Source organism: Danio rerio, chromosome 19 (assembly GCF_049306965.1).
Source record: "Danio rerio strain Tuebingen ecotype United States chromosome 19, GRCz12tu, whole genome shotgun sequence".
NCBI lineage: Eukaryota > Metazoa > Chordata > Actinopteri > Cypriniformes > Danionidae > Danio > Danio rerio.
The window spans coordinates 14,352,395-14,377,511 of NC_133194.1; the positions used below are offsets into that span (position 1 = coordinate 14,352,395).

Here is a 25,117-nt window from a genome sequence, read left to right on the forward strand (position 1 = left end):
TAAACGCGGCCTTACGTACCTCCGGCCACGTTAATCGCGGCCTCCAGAAACGTCCGTGGGTTTACGGTTCCAGAATGAGCTTGGGTTGGTTTAACTCTAAGGAAAGTTGTAAAATGAGTATTTCCAAAAACAAACAGTCTAGTGTACCGTTAAGTATTTGTTTGGATCCCTTAGTATAATTACAAGCAACAGTAACAGTGATGCTTGACAGACACCACTAATAAAACAATAACTTTACATTAACTTCAAGATCCGAACTCCGTCTACACCTCTGAGAAACACATAAACCGACACTCACAAATAAACGCATTTAAATATAGCACAATTTGTTTGTCGCAGCACCTCCACACCCCTATGGAAGCCCCCTGAGATTGCCATAATGAAAAGCAATGTCTCCCACTTAACACCGGGATCCAGGCACTTTCTCTCTCTCTTTCTCTCTCTCTCTCTGATAGAAGCAGGGGCTGTTTATTAAATGATGGAATTTGGCTGTTTCTTCCGCAGAATGTTATCAGCCGGAGAACAATCGTGCCCATGGTCGCACCCTCACTGGCTCGCCCGGCTGCTCATTAGCCACAGCATATTTAATCCAGAAGTTTCTTATCAAACGTGACACCTGCATCTCCGAATGCCACTTTCCCTGTTCATTGGCATGTATTTGGGTGAGTAGACTCCAAGGTGCTTTGTGGAGATTAAGAGAGGATGAGAGAGAGAGAGAGAGAGGGAGAGAGAGAGAGTGAATGAGCGTTTATTTTATCATTTAGCGGGTCTGGACTGTATCCAAGCAGTTTTTGTCTTGTTGTTGTAATTAGAAAGCCTTTTAAGCGATAACAGCTGCTGCTGAATATGAATATGGATAGAACCACATCAATTCTGCCTGAGATAGAACCCCCCTCTCGCATCATTCCTCCCCCTCACTTACTGTTTTTCATACTGCGGTGATCTTAATAAAGGAGGAGGAAAGTGTAGCTTGCTGCTCGACTCGGTTATTTTAGCATTTTTGATTGAAGTCTTTTTTGACAGTCTCTGTGTTACATGCGAAGCATTCAAATCACAGATTCGCTGACAGGCAGCAACTCATTTCCATAGTCGAATATGTAATTAAGCTTCGTGACAGCTTCTTAATAGCAGCACGCTGCATTGCTATATGTTGCCCAGTTGATGTGTTGTTGAATTGAGATGCACATGTACATGCGTGACAGTAGAAAGGTAAGCATATAAAGCTCAAAAAACAAGTAAATCTAAGTATATCTGAACAAACAAGGGTAACACTGTATTTTAAGGTGTCTTTATTACATGTTCCAAGTACTTACTATATCAATAATTGTGCATAATTTTGTGTAATTAACACTAAACCTAGCCTACATTCAAACTGTAACCATATAGTATGTCCATGTATTTTAACTTCTGTTACTCAGTTGTTAAAAATCCTATTGTTAGTGAACAGTATAGTAAAAAATATAGTTCACTTTGTTATTACTTCTTTAAATTTTTGGTTTTGGTTCAACTTTTTGGAGCAGTACGGAGGTGGATGTCATTGGACATTGTATTTGGTGTGAGTTATTGTTGGAGTGCTGGGACATGAAAACGGTGATGACTGTTGACTGCCCAATTTGTTTTTTATTATTTAGTTATATTATTTTATATGATCAAAATTGGCCTCTAATAGTTTTAATTGGGCTACATTTAATTCCCTTTCCCCCCGTTATGTTATTTTGTTGCGTGTTTACCTGGCCCTAGATAGGAAAGGCACGTAACAACAGTTACACTGTAAAAAGTGCAACTTGAAATACTTTAAAGTGAGACAAACATGTCAATGATTTTGCTAAATATTTAAAAAAGGTGCATGTAAAAAAGGTTTAAATTTAAACACACACACACACACACACACACACACACACAGGTAAACAAAAAAATATCTACACACTGAAAGTAAATACTAATAAAATAGGTTGGACAAAATGCTAATTACAAATTTTAAACTTGAAGAGAAACAAAATAGTTCAAAAAAGGCATATATAAATATAAATGATCACTGATAAAAGAAATGCAGGTAAACAGAGGAAAACTTTAATAAAACAATTAAACAAAGAAAATGTGTTTTTAAAAAGCATAAGAGTAAACATTAAAGCTTACTTTTAATGCACATTTAATACACTTTCTATGTCTAGAAATCATTGAAATTATTTTAATTTCAATTTATTTTGATGCAGATGGCAACATTTCTTAATAAACCCTAACACACCATAACAGGTATTTGAAACAATAGTTAATTTAGGAATACTTTTTGGTTAATAGTAATAATAATAATGATATAATCATTAAATTAAAAATATAAACTTCTAGCAAATATAATAAATAAATAAATAAATAAATAAATAAATAGGAACTGCAAGTTACATGCTGAATTAAATGTGAAATTGTAAGGAGAGATTTCTAAAAATAGCATTTTCTTATAAAACGTATTCTAATGTCGTGGTTGTTTTTGGGGTGTGTATGTGTGTGTGTGTGTGTGTGTGTGTGTGCGTGTGTGCGTGTGCGTGTGTGTGTTTGTGTGCGTGTGTGTGTGTATGTGTGTGTATAAATGTAACATTTTATGCATTGTGGTTTTCTTTTTGAAAATACCAATATGTGTAAAAAATTTGCAAAACAATCCATATTCCATAGCAAAATAAAACATAATAAAGTAAAAAGTTAAAAAAAATGTTAATGTATTTAATTAATGTTACTCAGTAGTTAAATTAATAGTTACACTGTAATAAGGACGAGACCCAAAAGAGTAAAGATAAAATAAAAACATGTTAATGATTTTGCTAAATATTAAAAAAAGGTCCATGAAAAAAAAGGTTAAAACAAAAGTAATACATTTTAAAAATTAAAAACACACAGGTAAGAAAAAATAAATAAATAAACAAATAACACACGTGAAAGTAAATTCTAACAAAAGCTAATAAAATTTTCAAACTTGGAGAAACAAAATAGTTCAGAAAAGGCATGTATAAATATAAATGATCACTGATGAAACCAATGCAGGTAAACAGAGGAAAACTTTAGTAAATTAAGTAAACAAAGGGAATCATTAAGAAAATAAAAAAAATTATTGTAAATGTTACTAAAAGGCAGTGATTGATAACAGAACTGCTGAATATAAAACAAAAATAATGTTGGGTAAACAATAGCACTAAAACATTACAGAATAGTTTAAGAACTATTAAAAATGTAAAGCAATTAATAAAACTGATAAATGCATAAATGTTATGTGTATAAAAATGCAAAGGAAAATAATAAACTAAGTAAACATGATTATAATTATTAGCAAAGTAGGTAAATGTTAGTAAATTAAATATAATGTAAAGACAAATGTAAAATATTTAAATTTTTAAAATGTATACATTTATTTTTGTTACAAAATGAGTGAAATTGGGTTAAATAAACAGCTGCTCTCTTTCACTATCACCCGTCACCTTCTCTTTCTTAGGAATTGTTCCACACACAACAGGACACCACTGAGACCACACTAGGGATTATAGTCGATGACTGACATGCTATGTAAATCACTCTGTTATTTGTCCCAGTAGATCTTCACTGCGCTCACACTGGGAAGATTTTATGGTACTCTATGGACTATCCTCTAGCGGATGTTCATGACCCTGTAGAGTCAAACCGGTGCAACACTTTCATCTGCCACTGAAAAAGAACTGCAGCTTCTCTAAAACAAATCTCGGAAGGAAATTTGTACTTTTATCTTGGGGTATTCAGTATTGTGGCTTGGGACCCTCTTCTTTTTTCCAGGTAATGGGATAGAGTGAGAAAGAGGGTGGGAGGGACGGAAGGAGGGAGAGATTGGGAGAAAGGGAGGAGAGATACCCCTCAAGCGAGCGCCTCAGTGGGAAGAGGATTATGTGCTTCTGCTTTTCTACCTTCTAGCAAAACTCCCGATTGGTTTCAGGAAAACTCAATTAAACTTTGTCTCTGTCGACTTCGTCTTCGGTGAGAATCAAACTGAAATTCCTCTGACATAACACTGCAACCCTGAACCAGGAGACACAGGCTTCCTGTTTTAGAATATCAAAACAATAGCATGAAAGAAGAGTTCAGGGGGATTTGTTTTTTACAGGAGTATTTCTTTAGAAAAGGAAGTGTTTTTTGTATTTTTACTTTTTAATGGAACCTGCAACTTTTTTAAACAGTGAATATAATTCACATCTGTTGAGTTCCAATAAACAGGACAGAAAGCCCTCATGATATGCTTTGAATAATAATTTCAGCATTTTTGTTTATTTCTTCTTCTGTTCATAACACTATACTTGTATATTGTATGGGCTTAATCCTCTTAAAGGGAAAATTCCCCCCAAAATGAAAATTATGTCATCATTTAATCACCCATCACTTGTTGAAAACATTTCTTCTGTTAAACACAAATTGACAATATGTGCCAGCAACCAGAATATTTTATTTTGTGTTCACATGAGAAACAAACACATACAGTTTTATAACCATAGGAGGAGGATGAGTATGTAAAGTAATTTTCATTTTTGGATGAACTATCCTTTTAACTGTGAACCACCTTTTTGAACAGTAACATAAAAAAGCCCTAGCCAAACGTGTGAATAATTTGAAATGCTGCTTAAGATTATTGCGCTTGTGAAAGCATTTATAGAAATGAAAGTTGTCAAATTTTGAAGATTTATAAGTTTCTATGGACGTTCACAGTAAAAGCAAAAACCACAGTAAATATACAGTTGATATCAGAATTATTAGCACCCCTGTTTATTTTTTTCCCCAATTTTAGTTTAACAGAGAGAAGATTTTTTTTTCAACACATTTCTAAACATAATAGCTTTGATAACTCATCTCTAATAATTGATTTATTTAATCTTTGCCACGATGACAGTACATAATATTTTAGTAGATATTTTTCAAGACACTTCTATACAGCTTAAAGTGACATTTAAAGGCTTAACTAGGTTTATTAGGTTAACTAGGCAGGTTAGGGTAATTAGGCAAGTTATTAGGGATGGTTTGTTCTATAGACTATCAAAAAATATATAGCTTAAAAGGGCTAATAATTTTGACCTTAAATTTTTTTTTTTTTAATTAAAAACTGCTTTTATCCTAACCAAAATAAAACAAATAAGACTTTCTCTAGAAGAAAAAAAATTTTATCAGACATACTGTGAAAGTGTCCTTGCTCTGTTAAACATCGTTCGTTAAATATTTAAAAAAGAAAAAAAAATTCAAAGGGGGCTAATAATTCTGACTTCAACTGTATATTTTTAAGTGAGATAAACATTTTATGAAAATCAAAGCCATATGTCTCAGACTTAAATTCAACCCAGGCTCATTCTGATTAGGTACCTTTATATACATTTCTGGAGAGCAAAACTATCCCAGGAGCTATGATTTTTGGCATTTTTGTCTTCGTAAATTCACCAGAGGCTGCTGAGTACGCTTCATCAGATCTCACATTTCTCTTGCGAGTGCCATTCGCACCTGCTGTTTTCACATAAATCCACCAGAGGCCGCTGTCGACTGACTAATTTACTGACTAACCAATTGACTGATCCCTTATCTCCCCCTTCCCTGAACCAAACAGTGTTTTAAAAAGCACAAATTGACCCGAACTGCAGAGTTTTAAAAAGCAATCCAAAAAAAAAAAAACTGATTTTTACCTATTTTTTTACCTGATTTTTTTACCAAGTTTTTTACTTGTTTATTCTAGTTTTCGGCTTCTGTTTTTGTCTTACCTGCTTTCTGAAACCGTTCTTCACCATACTCAAGCCCCATTTTTAAAAATGAAATGCAGCCATACAAAGCTCTGGCTACATAATTTGTGATCTCCAGACATGTGTATATAGGGGTACAATTTCCGAATGAGCCTATATTGTTTAAATTTGAAGAAAAAATGCAATCATGATATGCCAAAAGTAGACCCCAACTGTCACAAATGTCACAAATCTGTCAACATGTACAATTTATAATGTCAGACCTGTCCAAAACTCTGATTTGTCAATATTATCAAAAGGGTAGCCTATGAATTTTTAAATATTTACACTTTTGAATGATCCTTAATTTAGATTAAATTATTTTAGAGAATAGAAACAATAAAAAACTAATGCAAAGCACTGACAGATAATTGGTGATTTTTTTAAAAGCTAAATTAAGATATGGAATTTGGTTACACTTTATATTATAAGTGCATTATTATGCCTTTATTATTTTATGCTTAACTGGCAAATGTATGTATTTTGGGACATTCTACCAGAAACTTACATGTTCTGTCCCTGAAATAAAAACATTAATACAGTGAATAAAAAGTATTTCATCCCAAAAATTTCTAAAATTGACTGATGGTTGACTTCTGTGATTTGTTCTGGGGTGCATTTTCCAAACAATGACATAACTCATGGCTGAACTATCATAGTAGATGCATCATTTGTAGAGAAATCATTAGTAGAGAAAAAAACGATGTAGTGACGAGTGTTTCCCAAAACCATAGTATACTGTATCTGTCGCAGATCTGTTGTTTGAACCACGTCAGTTACAACGTAAAATGTTCATAATGATGCTTTAAACTGGCTGGAGTAACAATTTCTTAATTAATTTTTGTTTCGTAACGTAATTTCTCCTTTTAAATAATAGGTCATCTATAGCATTCGTCATGAGCCAAAGCTGCTTTCAAACTGGCATAATTGTTTTTAAAGTGCACTACAAAGGGAGCGCAATTGTCAATGTGAAAATTGCTAAAGCTGAACTAAAGAAATTTTGAAAGCAAATTAGACCTAAGAGAGATGACTTTAATGTTTATTTTTTCTTTTTTTTTAATCATTCCAAATTTGATTGTAGGAAGGTTCGAAAGGATTAGGGCATAGGGGGATAACTGGGAATAGAACACAACCAGAAACTATGCTTCTAACTACAGCTCTAGACGTGCAGTTGCAATCGTTCAAGTTTGTAAATGTTCGTTGGAACAACAGATTTGGGAAACATCAACAAAACTATATTTGTAACGACACAACTTGCAACCTTAGTTGGCTAACGATGGTTCTCGGAAATGCACCCCTGTAAAGCAATATGTCATTCATTTGGTTCTCAATTTTTTTTTTCTTCATGAACACTTTACACTGTAAAACTCTGTCATTGTCCTTGTCCTCAGACCAATTGAACCTACAGCTTTAATACTTTTGTTATGCTAAAAACTGTTATATCGAGAAAAAAAAAAAAAAACTTCAGAAAGAGCAAGTTTACGTTTTTCTCATTCACATCAATTGATTAAAAACATGAAATTATAAATAAATTGTACAAATAAATACTACAAATATATAAAACAAATAATTGTCCCTATGTTTCTGTCAGGCCTGTCACATTTGCATTGAATTTAACATACAATATGTGCAATGCATGTTTAAGTTTATGACACAAAAGTGACATCAATTGCTGGACAAAAAGCTGACAGTAGCCCCTTTCACACATACAGACCTTTCCGGAAAATTGCCGGCAATTTTCCGGAAAGGTTGTATGTGTGAACAGGTCCTTTTTGGAAATACCGGTAAATTTGTTCTGGCTATTTTCCGGAAATAGAAGTTGTAACATTACCGGCAATTTGCCGGAATGCTGCGCTGTGTGAATGCAGAAGGAAGATTCCCGTAATAAGCGCGTGCACGTCTAGAACGTGCTGACGTGAGACGTCTGCTTTAGCCAATCACAACAGTCAGACGCATTTACGTCCGCGCGGTTTGTGAGGATAAAAGCCTTTGAATATTTTTCCAGACACATTTAGCTGCTAGAAGTTAGTCAGATCACGTTTATATGTTCGTCTTAATGCCAACTGTGTAAATAATCATCGATGAGATGCTTATGATAAGCCGTTGTTTGTTTACCTTCAAGCTTTGCGTGCGCCTATGAGCGCCTGCACACGCACATATTATGAACATCTCGACATGCGAAAGTGATCCTGCGAAAGTTGTTCACAATATTGATCATCCACAGAGTTTGTAATTTAGTCAAATGTTTACAAATACAAGCGCAGCTGTTTAAAGCTCATTTGTGGTGAATGATGTCAGAATTTACCGGTATTTTGGAATGGATGTGTGAATGCTCTTTTCCGGAAAATTTCCGTAACGTCCTCGCCTGTGTGAACAGCGCTTTTTTGAATATACCGGTAAAGTCGTTCCGGAAATTTTCCAGAAATTTACCGGTATCACTGTGTGAAAGGGGCTAATGATGCACGATGTGTTCTATCATTGAATTGTATAAATTAATGCTTGTTTTTGAATGATTTTTTTGAGGACAACAAGCTTAAGTCAGGCCTGTCACGTCTTTTTATAAGTGAAAATATACGTTTCTCATAGAATGCCCCTTATGTCATGAATTCCAATAGAAGAACTTGCATTTTAATAACACTGTAACAAATCCGTTTTACATCTGTAACCCCCAGACTTTAAACCTAACCATACCGTGAACTTGTTAGCGGTAAATGTAGAAATTTTCCAGAATTGTATTTAGTTACACTGATATTTATCTTAGTACATAGTAGTTAAGGACACCTAATATAAAGTGTGACCTGAATTGTCTGTAGGTGGAATTAATGTCTAGATGAAGGATCTTCAAATCCTCTAAATAAACTACATTTAGCCAACATTACAAATGTCCCACATGACTTTCTGGCTGCTATCCACCAGTACTATCACAGGAAACTACAAGTGATAAGCCAACGACCACCGTTTCCTCTAGCTGTGATCTGCCAGGAATTTTTTTTTTCTCTCCGTTGACCCAAGATTCACCTTAAGAGAGCAGCTCCTTCCCATCACAGACAGCCATAAGCCTGTCAGATATCAGTCCATCAAGAAATGAGACAGAGGGAGAGAGAAAGAGAGACAGCAGGCATGAAATATGAAGGGAAGAGAGCGAAAGTCGGTAGGGTTGGGATGATAAATCAAAAGATGAGGTCTACATCGTCTAATGACCAGAATAAACCTCTTTCCTGTTCAGTGGCAGAGCTCAGAGTCTCTGCAGTCCTTAAGCCGTGTCCCTCCTGATCCAGACATCCACTACCATCAAACCAGGATTTATGACGCATCACAACCCCATGACAACATCCAGCAGCTTCATAATCTCATATTTTTTTTCTGCCCGTGCCTGACATTTCCAGCCTCGACATTCACTCAAGATAAGCCAAAAGCCCTCTGACAGGATAGAGAGCACATATAAAACACACGCTTAAGAATTTTACTGCCCCCTTTACGGGAACTCATCAGTTCATGAGACGCGCTGAGCCGTGTGTCGACTGCAAGTGCCAAAACATTTCATATCAGACAACACTCAACAACACATACTCTCTTACAGAGACCATCAAGGGGAAACTTTCACCCGATCTTCTCAATGAGTGGTCAACTAGTAAGGGTTTTCAATGGCAAAATCTATTGGTTTCAACAAGTTCAGTTAGTTCTGTTTGTTACTAATCTTAGATCTTGCATTGGACACATCTGCTTAAAAACAGTGGTTCAGTCTTACACTGATGATCTGTACTCATAATCCAGGAGGGGGAGGGCAAACCCCTAGTAAAAAAAAAAAAAAAAAAAAAAAAAAAAAAAAAAAAAAAAGATCCCATGTTTTAAACAATTATCCCTCTTACCTTACCCTTTAGATCACATGTGTCAAACATAGTTCCTGGAAGCCGCATCCCTGAACAGTTTAGCTTTAACCCTCGTTAAACACACCTGATTAAACCAACTGAGTCCTTTAGACATGTTTGAAACCTACAAGTGTGTTGAAACAGGGACTAAACTGTGCAGAACTGTAGCCCTCCAGAAACTTTGAACACCCCAGACTTCAGTTGAAAATGTGCATCATGTAAAATAGGTAAATGGTACATTACAATGACTTAAAGCACAGGTGTCAAACTCAGTTCCAAAAGGGCCGCAGCTCTGCACAGTTTAGTTCCAACCCTAATTGAACACACCTGATCAAACTAATTGAGTCCTTCAGGCTTGTTTGAAACCTACAGGTAAGTGTGTTGGAGCAGGGTTGGAACTAAACTGTGCAGGGCTTCGGCCCTTTTGGAACTGAGTTTGACACCCCTGCCTTAAAGGTTTAAGAAACCCTGGAGTACTTTTTCGAGATTTTAACAGATTTTTGTGCGTTGAGCATTGATTAAGCCTACATTAGCACCTGTCAGCTGTAATTGTGGATAAACTTGGATAAATGAACTTTTTCTAGTTAATTTCATCTTCCGGCTTTGAACTCATGTTTGGGGTGGGATCAAAATCGGTGACGTAGCGCAAATCTGGCTGTCCAGTGATGACCTCTTGGTTTTTCACTATTATTCATATCTGAGTTTTTTTAACCTATAAAGACCCTGCTTTTTAATTATTCATAACAGCATGTGCTTTCCAAAGACAGACCTGCCAAGCTGTGAGACCGCGGCCACACACGGCATGCAGTATTTAGTTATTTATGGGTTTGTTGCATGGCTTTTTCCACAATGATATCAGGGCTGATACAGCAAAGCTGTTTGTGTGCAGCAAGCATTTTTGTCGGGAGAGTTGTGCGAGAATGGTGAACTTTGTCTTTTATCAATTGAGTTTGTTACCATTCAGACACATCACATATATCCGTGCTGCTGTGTTTAAAATCATCCAGATTACAGACAGGGCTAATGGTTGACATAGGTCAAGAGACCTGCCGCACTGATATCCACTGTGTCTGTATTCAGACACTGGGATTCAGAAGGTGAGAAGTCCTCCTCATTTAGTGTTTATATAAACATGATTATTATTAGGTTATTATTATTATTTGTGCTGTTTTAACTCCCTGAAACTCAACTTTGTTCCCCGCTTGCAGACACCACTGTTATTTATAAATGAACATAAAAATGTGCATGCTGCAGTCGTGTAGAAAGAGAGAATAGAATACAATATCATAGCAAAAGACTTTTGTTTTTTTGTTTAAGTTACGAGTTCAAGTTAAGTCTTAAGTCAGCTTTAAACGAGTTTGTGTAGTTATTTTAGTGATTTCCAAATCTAAGTGGCAGACTCAAGTTTCTATCTCTCAATATACATGTTTAAAATTTAAAGGGAAAGTTCACACCAATAATGAAAATACTGTTATAATATACTCTCCCTCCACTTGTTCCAAACCTGTTTAAGCTCCTATCTTATGTTGGGAAGATATATTGAAAAAAAAAAAAAGTTTTTTAGCCATTAAGTTCTTTTTATTTTTTTGTTCCCATTATGGATGTCACTGGCTGCTGGTTTCCAGTATTCTTCAAAATATCTTGTTTTCAGTTTAACAGAAGTAAAAAAAAAATTTAAGTGTAGGACCCCTTGAGTTTAATATATATATATATATATATATATATATATATATATATATATATATATATATATATATATATATATATATATATATATATATATGTAAACTGTAAATATATATAAACTGTCCCTTTAATTTTATAATGTATCAAGTCACAGTGTTTTCCTATTTTCTATGTTATGGCCCTGGGATTCATTTATAAGATTTGTTTAGTTAGAAGCTTACAAAACTGCTATAGTTTACCATATTTTTTTTTTTGCTGTGTTAAATTTTTTTTACTGTGTGCTTACGGAATAAAACTATATATTTACCAACAAATTAATACTTTTTTTTAAATCTGATTTTAATGGATCTGTGAAATATACACTACCGGTCAAAAGTTTGGGGTCAGTTTTTTTTTTTTTTTTCATATTTCTTTATTTACACTAATTAAAAAAAAAAAGTTAAATACTTGTTTATAAAATATTTATTTATTACTTATTGTATGTAATTTTAAATTAAATTATTATTCTAATTATTATTGCTTTTATTACTATTACCATTAATAATAATAATAATAATAATAATAATAATAATAATAATAATAATAATAATAATAATAATAGAGTGATTTCTGATGGATTATGTGAATCTAAAGACTAGAGTAATGAAGCTGAAAAGTCATTAAAATCACTGGAATAAATGATTGAATTAAATGATGAACTACTTTTGAACAGTTATTTTATAATGCAAGAACATTTCACATTTTCACCATTTGTACTGTATTTATGATTAAATAAATGCAGCCTTGATGATAAAATGTTAAAACATTTAAAAAAAACCTTCTGACCCCAAAGTAGTGTTTGTCAAAAAAGCCTTTGTTCTTGCTCTAATGACACAACTATTCTATAATTCAGACCAATCATGTGTAAAGAAATCAGTAGGGCACATGTGAATACAGCCATATTATGTGCATACATTACAAAACCTTGTCACCCTTTCAAAACCTCTGCATTGGGACAGTTAACACTGCAATCTGCCAGACTATAGTAAGCTGCATAGTTTGTGAAATATCCGGCAGTCTGGCCTAATCGATCCCGACCCCCCTTTCAATCTCTTAATAAGTTCTCGACTGAAAGCCCTTCAGTTCATCAGCGTTGTCTTTTAATTAAACGCAATCGCTGTGCCGCTCGCTGGCGGAGAGTCGACTCCTCCAGGGGCGCTGCTGTTTCAATACACTGATAATGAAATTTGACATTGCTGGAGATGTTCAACCATTATTCTATTTCTCTGTGTTCTCAGATAAGTGCGATAAAGACCTTTAAGTCTTTCATATCCTCCAGTCTTTTTTTTTTTTTTTTTTTGTCAGAATGGAGAAGGGATTGTTCTGTTGAACTTACACATGTACTGTAAGTAGATTAATCAATTAAGCTCCTGCAGATAATAAAAAAGTGGAGCACTTTAGCGGAAATATCAGTTTTAGTCAAGAAGAGAGAGAGCGCAGGCAACAATGAGTTATCTTTCTGCTCTTTAAACACTGAGTATTTGTTCGTGGAATGGCAAGTTATTACTGCTCACTTTTTCTTCTATTGCTAAAAATGGGGTCATCGTTTTATCTCAGAAAAAGAACCATGGTTATTTTAGATCCACTGTACATATGAAAGCAAGACATAGGGGTTTTAAGACCCCATGAAATGGAAAGTTCTGTGGATTTTAGTTCATGTTAGATCTGCTCTATAATATATGCTGTTTTATGTTTTAGACTCTCAGATATGATGATCTCTTTGTTAGTGACACCAAACAGTACAGTCAGAGTTTGCTAAGACTCTCTTATGCTCACTGACTATGCATTTATTTGATTAAAACACAAAATAAGTGAAACTGATAATACACTAATAAAGTTTGGTTTATGTTAATCCTGCTGAAGTGGAGATTAAAAAAAAAAGAGGAAACAGCCTTTGAAAGGATTGCTCACCAAAAAATAAATATGATGTCGATTACTCATTCTTCATTTATTACAAACCTCTGAGTTTCTTTCTTCTGTTGAACACAAAAGTAGATATCCTGAAGAATGTTGGAAAAAACAGCAATTGACTTGTTTTAGTCTACTATGGATGTAATTATATTGCTCTTTTACAACATTCTTAAGAGTGTATTGTTTTGTGTTCAACAGAATAAAGAAATTAGATTTTCATTTTCATTCAAATACATCAAACTTTTTTCCCTTTAAAATTATTGCAATCTACGCAAAAATTGATAAAGAATGATAAAAAAAATCTTGAGATTGTGTTTTGGTTTTTTTTCATTAAACTTAAAAAAAAAATAAAAACACTTTACAAGAAATCAAAAAAAAAAGCCCAAACTTCAAAATTTACAGTTGCATGTTTGTTTTGCCTGCATTGCCTTGACTTAAAATATTTTATTATTAAAGCTTTAATAAAACACGTCTTCTAAAATGAGCATTTTTCTCAGCCTCCAGTGATGAAAAACCTGTTCTTTGCCTATTCTTTATGCAGTAGGCAAAGATCCTATTCTCCATAGAAGTGAAATTGCTGAACCTACACATAAGAGGAAAATGCTTGTTTTGGAGGACTTCAGATGGCACTTAAAAGGCTTTTGCATTTGGACTCTTTAAATACAATAAAAAAACAAACAAACAAATACGCACAAGATTAATTACACTCTAAAAATATTTGTACGTTAGCAGTTATTCTTACTTTGTGATTCATGTTTTTATTCCCCCATGTTTGTTAATGCATTTGAATTGCATTATGGGACCTCGATCATTCTTTCAAAAACATTCAACCTTGAAAGTTCATTTAATAGTTTAAAGTCATATATTGGTTGTTGTTGTATATTATGGTACAACCCCGTTGTAATAAACTGCCAGTACATTTTTTATTTCTTTATTTTTTCTTTATTTTTTATTTGAGTTATTTCTTTATATATTATTTCTTATACATTATATTATTTCAAACTACAAAAATGTCAATAAAAGTCACTTTGTTAAACTGTAGAGTTGAATTTTCAGCATCAAAAGTCAACAGAGATCAAGGTCCCATAATGCAATTTACAACCATAAATAAACCTAAAACACGTGTGAACCACAATGTTCAGAAACTGTTAATTAACAGATATTTTTAGTGTAGATAAGATATTTAATGTTAATGTATGAAAATAATATATAAATAAATAAATAAATAAATAAATAAATAAATAAATAAATAAATTTCCAGGTAAAACTTTGCTCAATATCTCTTTTAGTAAGTTTACTTCGAAAAAACCTTCTGCTGTCATTTAAAGCAGGAAAGTTCAATAAAATTTGCTTTACAGTGAGAGGAATTTTGCTGAATAAACACTAAGCAGTGTCTTCTCAGCCTTCTTTTCAAATCCACAAAGAAAGACAAAGCAATCTCACCTTTACTGTAAACAGCACAGTTGCTCTTTCCATCTTCAGCGCTGACCCACATGATGTCCATCAGCCAGCGAGGACCTCCATTCAACACCAGCGAAACCTGCAACACAAAACACACTCCTTCAGTTGCTTCTCTCAAACACACACTTAAACCAACCAACCAGCTGCAGCTTACAACTTGCCATTTTTGCATTCAATTTGCATCAGATGATTAGTGACCAGCATGTGGACACAATGTCCAACGGGGAGACTGTTCCTTCGAGAGCTTGTTTAAACAAATTCATAATTCCCCAAGCACCTACATCTCCATCTGTGTGTGTGTGTGTGTGTGTGTGAGGAGGTGCGGGCTACACCCCATCCTGTTCAACCTCTGAATGGTTGTATTGTTTGAATGTTCCACCTGATCAGATCTCATCCTTTGGGAGGTTTGGAATCCAGAAAGGAGCACATGGACTTGGAGAGAGAAGAAGCAGAAAGCTGAGCTCTGATCTTTAGACACATTGTAGAGCCTCTATCTGCAGCATCACAGCTTCCTGACAGCGACACACAGGGAATTTAATGAAACGGCATGGCTTTCAAAAGGACGGGTGAAGGATTTGATTTCATAACTGAAAGCAGGATGAGGGAATTGTGTTGAAAAATTATCTTAAAACAATAACAACTACAACAAACATTATGTGTGATAGCTTTGATGCTTTGCTAAGTATATTGTTGTGGGAAAGATGTACTTGCAGATAATATGATATTATTAAAATAAAAAAGCACCTACAATTAAGTTTTACTTGAAAGTATATTTTATATACATTTTTAATAGTGTCCTGTCGTTTTAAAAAAAAAAACATACGATTATTTTGATGTTTGCCTTTGCATATTACATTTAAATTAAATACAGGATATTTAAAGATTAATTAATTAATTACACACATATTTCATCATTTACTTGACCGGGGTTTAATGAAAAATAAGAATAATAATAATTACAACATTATTTAAGTGCATTTATTCATTCAGTTTCCTTCGGCTTAGTTCCTTATTTATCAGGGGTCGCCACGGCAAAAATGAACCACCAACTATTTCAGCGGATGCCCTTCAAGCCACAACCCAGTACTGGGAAACATCCAAACATCCACACACTTATACACTATGGCCAATTTTGTTTACCCAATTCACCTATACCATTTAGACTTTTGAGGAAGCTGAAGCACTTGGTAAAAACCAATGTGAACATGGGGAGAACATGCCAACTCCACACAGAAATGCCAAATGCCCACTCAGCCACCATGCCACCCTATTTAAGTACACTTAGAACATAAATGCTGTACATTTAGGTAGAACAATAGTCACATTTCAAAATAAAAATGACGATAATAATAAAAAATAAATAACCAAATATTGATAAAATCACATACAAACATATGTTTTTTATGTGATCACAAATATTTTTTTCAGCAAATTACATGTAGCCTATTATAAAAAAAAAAGGTTTATGTATAGATTTTCGATAGATTTTATAAAATGAAATCAGTGTTGGATAGATTACTTCAAAAAAGTAATTAATTACTAAATACACCAATAAAAAATTCATCTAAATTACTTATCTAATTACATCTTGAAAAGTAACTAAATTAAACACAACCTTTTAGTTTTATTGTACCTTTTAGTTTTATCAAAACACAAAACATTTCAAAGTAATGACACCATATTTCATGCATACATATATATTGACAGACATTTCTATCTCGTTTCATGGAAGCATGTGCCAATGCCAAACAAATCTAACATTCTTCAGTTGAAAAGTAAGTTATGTGAATAATATATCTGAAATAAATGTACTCTTCATTCCAATAAATTCAGTTAAAGAAGATACATTTATTTAGCTAAATATATAAACTCTCTGCTTCACTTAATCAGTTTTATCTAGGCATGGGCTAGTATAAGTTTCTGATGGTATGATAACCTTGGATAAAAATATATCACCATATTGTGATCACTGCTCTAAAATATGTTTGTTTTAAATGACTAGGTTAAAAATAATAATAATAATAATAATTACAATACTTTTCCCCCCACTGAACAAAATATATTTTATTTTAGGAAACATTCATAATATTTTGGAAGCATAAACCATACTGTACATGTCAGGCTAAAATAATTTTCTGCTCTCATCATTAGTTTCAAAAGCACAGATTTCTTTACAACACATTTAAAAAAACACATTAAAAAACCCTTATAAACACTTTACATAAAAAACTTTAGTACTTTTAATACCTTGAAACCGGTTATGGTCCCATGCCTAGTTTATACACAACTGTTGAATTTATTTTCAGCATAAGGCAAGTACAATAAAAGTAAGTGTAATAAAATGACCTAACACTAATAGCTTACTTTACTTTTTCAGTAGATTAATAATTTAATTAGAGTAACTAATAGCTTTCTAACTCAAAACACCCAACACTATGTAAGTGCAGCACCGACCAAATGGAAGAGCTTACAAAATAACCAACCAGAAATAAAAACACAATCATTTTAATAGCCAAAAAACTAAAAGAAACATTATAATAAAAACAAAACAAAACTGCTTTACAGTATATTTCCTTAATATATACAGTGAAATTACTATGGTTCTTTTTCTCATCAGTTATGCACATTAGAGTTTTGTTACATCTAATGTTGATGTGTAGTGTTTACTGCATTAGTTTAGTGTTGTGTGTTATTATGATTGTGTTTAGCAGTTGTGTGAATGACACTGAAAACCTTCTATTTCTTAGTTTGTTTCTCTGCATGTTGAAAAGCTATTTGTAATAAATATTGGTTCATAGTTTGGCTTTCTTATTGCCACATGCTTATGGTGTGGTATAACATAGATACAATATGCAGATTTTAGTTCTGGAAAACACTATTGTACTAACCGTATAAATGAATTAAATATGGTTGACATTAGAAATGTCCTTCATATAGTTTCTACCATATGTTTAATAGTAAAAATCTACAAACCACAAATGCCATTTTTTTTACCATATATTTTATGGATTTTTTTAAAGGGGTAAAATATATTATTGCTGTAAAAAGTACCATAATTTCAACTATACTAATGCCTACTTCTGTTTTCCTTTTGTGTCTGCCTCTCCATGTCTGATAGGCTGTAAGACAAAGCCACGTCAGCCCTGTCTGGGACTGACCAGTCGGCAGGAAGATGATACGATTCAGCAGAAATGCAGATTTGGCCCGGGAGAGAGGGAGCGTGTGCTCCTGGAGAGATAAGAGCACTGATAACAGTCTGAGAGTCTGGAAAGCACTGGGTTCTCTTTCCTCCCCCACGGGGACATGAAGGGATGATGCTGTTTTAGAGCTGGACGTCTCTTCATCCCTACAGGTAACACAGATCATATCCACTTCACCTCAAAGCGCTGTGATGAATTAATCTGAAATTAGTACAAATTGATGACATGGGGCTCGGCTTGTGGTCCCTGCATATTAATGTAGGCATTCAAGCCAAACTTAATCAAAATACAAGGGGCCCCATAAATCTGCTTAGTGCTGGAATACACATTTTAAAGCACTAGGCACATCGACATGTGTCTTGGTTCAAAGTCTGTGCCTTTAGAAGGTCGCATTTGTGCATCGTGCTATGTGATTAATGCTTCCTCCTTTCAGAAAAATAACCATTAGTCTCCAAAGATAGAAACAAATTACAATAATTTTAACTTCGTGAGAAATAACAGTCAATTTTATAAAGGTTACTTTTCTGAAATGATGACATGTGAGGATGACAAATTTGTTGTATGTGGCTAACAGCCTTCCAAATGTGATTTAAAATCAGCTGAAAATATCAAACATCTACTGGTTGAATGGAGTCTTTGCCTAACATACATTACAACATTTTCACTTAAATCTGTCAACTCGGACTGGCATTACCTTTCAGCATTGACTCCTCCATACTATAAATTAAGACCAACTCTAGGAAAAAAAGGTTTATTCAAGCCTCCAGCCTCTTAATAAGATATATTTTGGTTTCTTGACACATCCAAGCATATTATAAGACATTGCTTAATAAATCTGAGATGCATGTGATTTTTCTTAAATTTTCTATTGTAAGTAAAAGTCATATTTAGATCATTGTTAGTTGTTTATATAAGTCTGCTTTTAATCCAACTTTATGAAAAGTTTATGTCCTCATTTTTGCATTATCACCTAAGTAGGGAAGTTTTTTTTTTCTTTTACGTAATGTTAATTCCCTACTGCAGCAGCAAATAAAAGATAAACTAATATGTTAATAAAAAGTAAAAAAAAAAAAAATTATATGTTAATAGTTTTGCAAGTTCTCTATTAATAGAATTCTGATACATTACAAGGTTTTACTCCATACATATAAATGATTGTTTTCTAAAGAAAGAAAGGAATGAAGGGTTCAGATGCAAAAACCTCTAAATGCCATCTGTAATTTCCTTCAAAAACGAGCATCTCCTACAGTATATTTATGTTGAGTTGTTTCACACTACAGGCAATCAAAATACTCTATATGTGAACATAGAAGTGAAATTACTTAACCTACTAACAAGACTTTTTAAAAGAAAAGTTCAGATTAATAAAGGGACTAAGCTGACAAGAAATGAATGAATGAAGTTTAGATGGCGCTTAGAGGTTTTTGCATCTGAACTCTTCAATTGAACATATTTGCAGACAAGGTAGTGAGTAAAATTAAAAAAAAAAAAAAAATCAGGAAGTAAACTAACCCTTTCAAAAATAAAAAGTTAATTAAAAAATTGAAAACGAGTCCTTAATATTTTAACGGAGCAATCTCTTATCTGGGTATCTGTAGGTTTAGTATTAAACCTGTTTTGCTGTTTTGTGTTTTTATTTTGAATGCTTAAATTTGCCAGGACAGGATTTAGACAGATTTTGTTTTAACTCACTTTATAGTCAGGTACAACGATATATGATTCTGTAGACTTTGTTGCTAGCATACTTGACTTTCATCAATATGTTTATTAGTGTATAACAAGTTTTTGTGAGCAAATAATATTAGAAAGTGGTAAAATTACTTGATGAACCATGATAAAAATCATCTTTTGTAAGCTGCTTGGACAGAACTGTGTGTGTAGGTATAGTGTGTCCACAGTCATATCGGGGTGACATAAACACAATAAGTCTCTTTTTTTGAATTTCCTGATGCTAAAATAGGATTCAAATCCCTCCCATTTTGAAGCCCACCGCAACGTGACGTAGGAGTGCGGTTATCCCACCCACCGAATTGATTTACAGCCCCGTATTAACATGTGTCTGTAGTAACACATAATCATACAAGACTGGTGTGCAAAGCAACTGGAAAGATCTGTTTAGCTCACAATGATCATCAATCCTCATCAAATGTGATCAAAAATGAGTTTAACAAGTTCAAAACAGTGCATGTTAGTAATGAATTACAGCGATTTTACTGTCTTTACCTAATCACCACAGCCGCATATTACTACAATTAATTATAAAAGAAGATGATTCAATCTTGGTTTGTGGACATTAAATCAGATTTATTTTCTACATTAACATAACGGATGTCCATACAGTAGTGGATATTAATGTGTATCCTGTCATATTTGTCATGCAACAACAGTGCTAAGATAAACTGTGTCTACAGTGTGTGTGTGTGTGTGTGTGTGTGTGTGTGTGTGTGTGTGTGTGTGTGTGTGTGTGTGTGTGTGTGTGTGTGTGTGTGTGTGTGTGTGTGTGTGTACATAAACTTTCTAACAACATTGTGTGTGACTCATCATTGCACTCTAAAAACATGGGGTTATTTTTTTCTATCCAAATCTTGAGGTTGAGGCATTTGGGGGTTATTATTAGTCTTGGGTAGTTTCAACCCAGCTCTTTGGGTCAAATCCACTCACAGCAGGAGCTGACTGGGATACCTCATATTATATACTAATTTGTTTAAATTAAATTTGTTTGATTTGTTCAAAGCTGCACATCCCCCACCATACTTCAGTGACGCCAAGTCAAAACAACACAATTTCTGGGTCATCTTTCACAGGCATTTTTGGATCCAATTAACCTATTATTTAAGTAAAAATAACCAATTTATGGATAGAAAAAACAACCCATTTATGGGGTTAAAAATAATAACTCAATTACTTGGGTTAATTTAACCCCTGATGTTTTCTGTCCCATATTTACCCAGCAATCGGGTTAAAAACAACCCAATTTGGGTAGTTTTTAACTCTGTGTTTTTAAGAGGTTGCGGAAAGGCTTAAATTAATTCCACAACAAATATATCAAAACAATCATTCATAAAGTTCTTACTGTAGTATTTCTCATTAACCTTATGTGAGATCTGCTTCCTTCATGTCTGTCACTGTGCTGTTTTTCTGACGCAACCGAGGCGGAGATTGAGGCACAATCTGACAGGCATATGATTATGGTGGGCAGAAAGAACTAGCATCAAATGCACAAGCAACAAAAACAGCTAGAAAATCCTAATATTCTTAAAGTTTAAACCTTTAATCTGTTGTAAGTTTTGAGCTGAAACTTCACAGACACACAAAAGACCTATCTTAAATCGTAAAAAAGCGGGTAAAACAGGAGCCCTTTAAATAGTAAAGTTACTGTTACCTGTGACAAAAACCAATAGTACTTTTTACTTTTTGCACTTTGTCCCCTATTAATATGTTTGTAATATGTCATTATTAGCTTTCAAATTTACATCCCTATTTTTGAGTCAAGTATTGTAAAAGGTTGAACTTCAGATTAACTAAGGTCCACTCATAGAAAAATAAAACTAGATTCGCCACTAAGCGACAGTAAAAGTGATGCTTACCAAATACCAACACAAACAGGTGAGAACCAAACAAACATTTCACACACTCTGTTTGCCTTGCCTTGCATCCTCACTTACAGTACATGTTGTGTGTCTTTTTAAAGCCTCACCTTCAGAATGGAGCCGCAGAAAAATAGGGAGAGAGAGAGGTTTGTACGGTTCTGACAGTGTGGGAATACTTCATGAAAAAGACAGAGTCTACACAGCACTCCACTCTCCTTGAGTCATTTCTTTCTCTTTCTGCCTGTCTCTCTCTCTCCGCTGAATCCTCTTTCCCCTTATCAGGCCAGCACAGGCCTCCATCGGCCTCTCCCCGCTCTGACAGGAGCAACAACAATGGGCCTGCGATACCAGTCCGCTTCACAGGGTAAACCTGCCACGGGCACAGATTACCCGTGACACACACACTCGCTCGCTCGCTCGTACACTCCAAAACACAACACCACCTTCTCCAAGGCCTCAAAATACAAAACAAATGGACACAGAAAACATTTTAAATGATTTTACTGCTCGGTCTGTCCATCCAGGCTCTCTGTCTGTAGTCTTGCTGTAATTAGCCGCAATTCAATAATACTGAATGCCAAGGACAAAATATGTTGGCAAAGGTAGATCATAAACGAACATGGTTTAGAGACTATTGAAACAATACAAGCATAATAAAGCATATGTTCTGTTTAATTTCTTTATTTTTATTTCCGAGACCAAAATAATGACTATCATACATTTTTGATTTACAATGGATGCATATTAAAATATCACTCAGAGTAAAAGTTTAAATACCAAAAATGGTCATAAAGTATTTTTAGAGCAAGAATGATTAAATTAACTATTAATTAATAATTTAAACTTCATAGTGCAATCTCAAAATTAGCTGTAATTTTTTATATCATTCATTATACATTAGTCACTATATTTGTCAGAAGGTAGTTTAAAATGTATACAATATAGTAAAGCTTAGTTTGATCATGTACTTTTCAATATATTTTTAAAAAAGCACAATCAGAATAAGTATGTTGCTTTTTTACACACATTTATGTTACACTGAACGATAATGGAACTTTTATTTTGGCTTAGTCCCTTTATTTATCTGGCGTCGCCACAGCTGAATAAACCACCAACATATCCAGCATATGTTTTACGCAGCGGATGCCATTTAAGCTGCAACCCATCACTGGGAAACACCCATACACTCCCATTCACACACATACACTATGGACAATTTAGCTTACCCAATTTACCTATACTGCATGTCTTTGGACTTGTGGGGGAAACCACAACACCAGGAGGAAACATGGGGAGAACATGCAAACTCCACACAGAGGAGATGATGCTACCCACTGCGCCACCGTGTCGCCCCAACTTTTATTTTCATAAACGTTATTTGAAACATTAAAGTAGAAACTTTACTTGCATTTAATGTGTTTTTTTATATGTATATAAACTAAAAAGTCTCAAAGCTTTCTGTCTGTTCAGTAAAAATAGAATTCAATTGTCAGTTTATATTCTTATTTAGTATCACATACACTCTGTACAAAGATCTTTTACAGGAAAACTGGGTTATCATTTTTATCTAATTTAATGAAATTTTCCATTTAATTCACCCCAAATAAACAAAAAAACACCAACCTTGTCACTTCCTCCAGTGGTTGCCTCGATCTTGCCAGGAAAAGGTCCCCACGTGGTGCCCAGTAAAAGGGCCTGACAAGAACAAATTTTTCTCTCTTCTCCTTCACAGACAATTTTCAACTCCCCTGTTGGAAGAATAAAATACAGTTATAACTCAAACAACAAATCAAACTGTTTCTGTCTGTTTTTTAATGTTCAAGTTTAAAATGTCCAATCTAGGCACATTACCCTTACTAAGCGCAATGTATTTATTTGTCACATGCAAATTTGCAGCTCAAGAAACATTTATTTTAGCCATGCTGAAAACAGCTTTGGAAACTGTAATACATTTTTACAGTTGAAGTCAGAATTATTAGCCCCCCTGAATTATTTTCCCCCAATTTCTGTTTAACGGAGAGACGATTTTTTCAACACATTTCTAAACATAATAGTTTTAATAACTCATTTCTAACAGCTGATTTATTTTATCTTTGCCATGATGACAGTAAATAATATTTGACTTGATATTTTTCAAGACACTTCTATACAGCTTAAAGTGACATTTAAATGCTTAACTAGGTTAATTAGGTTAACTAGGCAGGTTAGGCTAATTAGGCAAGTTATTGAATAATGATGGTTTGTTCTGTAGACTATTAGTCTAAAATGTTTTTGTTTTTTTTAATTGAAAACTGCTTTTATTCTAGTTAAAATAAAACAAATAAGACTTTCTCCAGAAGAAAAAATATAATCAGACATACTGTGAAAATTTCCTTGCTCTGTTAAACATAATTTGGGAAATAATTTAAAAAGAGGAGAGCTAATATCTCTGACTTCTACAGTTTAGGGATTCTTAGATTAATTGAAATGTTTTTTACAGCTTTAGAAAAAACTAGACTACTTGAAAATGATCTGTTTCTCTGGATGTACTTGATTTAGGTGTATTTTTAAGTTCAATGTTATTATTTGTTTAATTCTATAAAGTTCTCATAACATTTCTTCCAAATTTCAGATCGTCATTCAAAACATTTCTTTCTAGAAAATAACAATTGTTTATATAACAATTGTTTTGAAAATCTGGGTATCAAAAAACAAAAACAAAAACAAAAAAAATCAGGAAATTAGCAGTCTTTGTCTGAAAATTAATATAAACATGTCTGAAAACAAGGCATCTTATCTGTTATTTCGACAAATTGTCTTTTTATGCTGTAACATTTTTGGCATCAGTAGTTTGAAGAGCCAAACAAAATGACTTTTTGCACAGGCAAATTTTCAAGTTATCACTTATTAAAAAAACATTTATTTACTGTCACTTTGTTGTACTAAAATATTTTATGTATAAATTAATAAACCTTACTAACCCAAATTATTCTATCGAATATTATATAAAATATGTTTCATATTCACACATTCAATTACAGTGCTCAGCACAATTGAGTACACCCCATTTTAAAAAATGAATATTTTTATCCATTTCTTAGTAAATATGGGCAATGTATTTTGGTGCATTTTAGCAAAACAGATTTATTAAACAGATATGTTTATTAAAATAATATTTTAGCCACCAAACATATTTAGAAATTGAAAGATAATACAATTAAATTCAAGCAAATTATAGCAAAAAAATTACAACCTACAAAATTTCAAAAATGTTAAATTTTTTTTCGCTTCTTTTGATGTTTCTTTTTTTTAAATTTCCATTACATATTTTTCTTTCACATAAATTTGGGTGTACTAGTTTTTGGACCATTATCGTAAGTTATTTTGTTAGATAAGCTCCAGATTTGGCTTCAGTACTACCTCATCTAATGTATGTGCACACATACAATATTGTATAGCTTCCTAATAAAAATATTAATTTAAAAAATCGACTTGTGAGGGGTGTACTTATATATGCTGAGTACTGTAGTTATACACTTGGTGTGAGCTGGAGTTAAGTGTCTTGCTCAAGGGCACAAGCTGAAAGGTTCAAGCCATTCAACCCAACGTCCTAACAA

At 33.5% G+C, this 25,117-nt stretch overlaps 1 protein-coding gene and 1 long non-coding RNA gene across 5 annotated transcripts in view; one reads left to right on the forward strand and one right to left on the reverse strand.

The window, feature by feature from the left end:
* Positions 1 to 25,117, reverse strand: part of zfpm2b (zinc finger protein, FOG family member 2b) — a 93,706-nt gene that overhangs the window by 19,231 nt on the left and 49,358 nt on the right. For 2 of the 4 annotated variants that reach the window (XM_005159561.5, NM_001039524.1), the window contains 2 exon segments: positions 23,145 to 23,269; positions 14,714 to 14,810 (listed from right to left, as the gene is read on the reverse strand). In XM_005159561.5, coding sequence (XP_005159618.1) covers positions 14,714 to 14,810; positions 23,145 to 23,269 — 222 coding nt within the window. 4 annotated transcript variants of the gene reach the window in all.
* On the forward strand, positions 493 to 23,122 carry LOC141379037 (uncharacterized). Its single transcript, XR_012394960.1, has 4 exons — positions 493 to 662; positions 17,850 to 18,083; positions 21,623 to 21,667; positions 21,804 to 23,122. It is a non-coding gene; the product is annotated as an uncharacterized lncRNA (long non-coding RNA).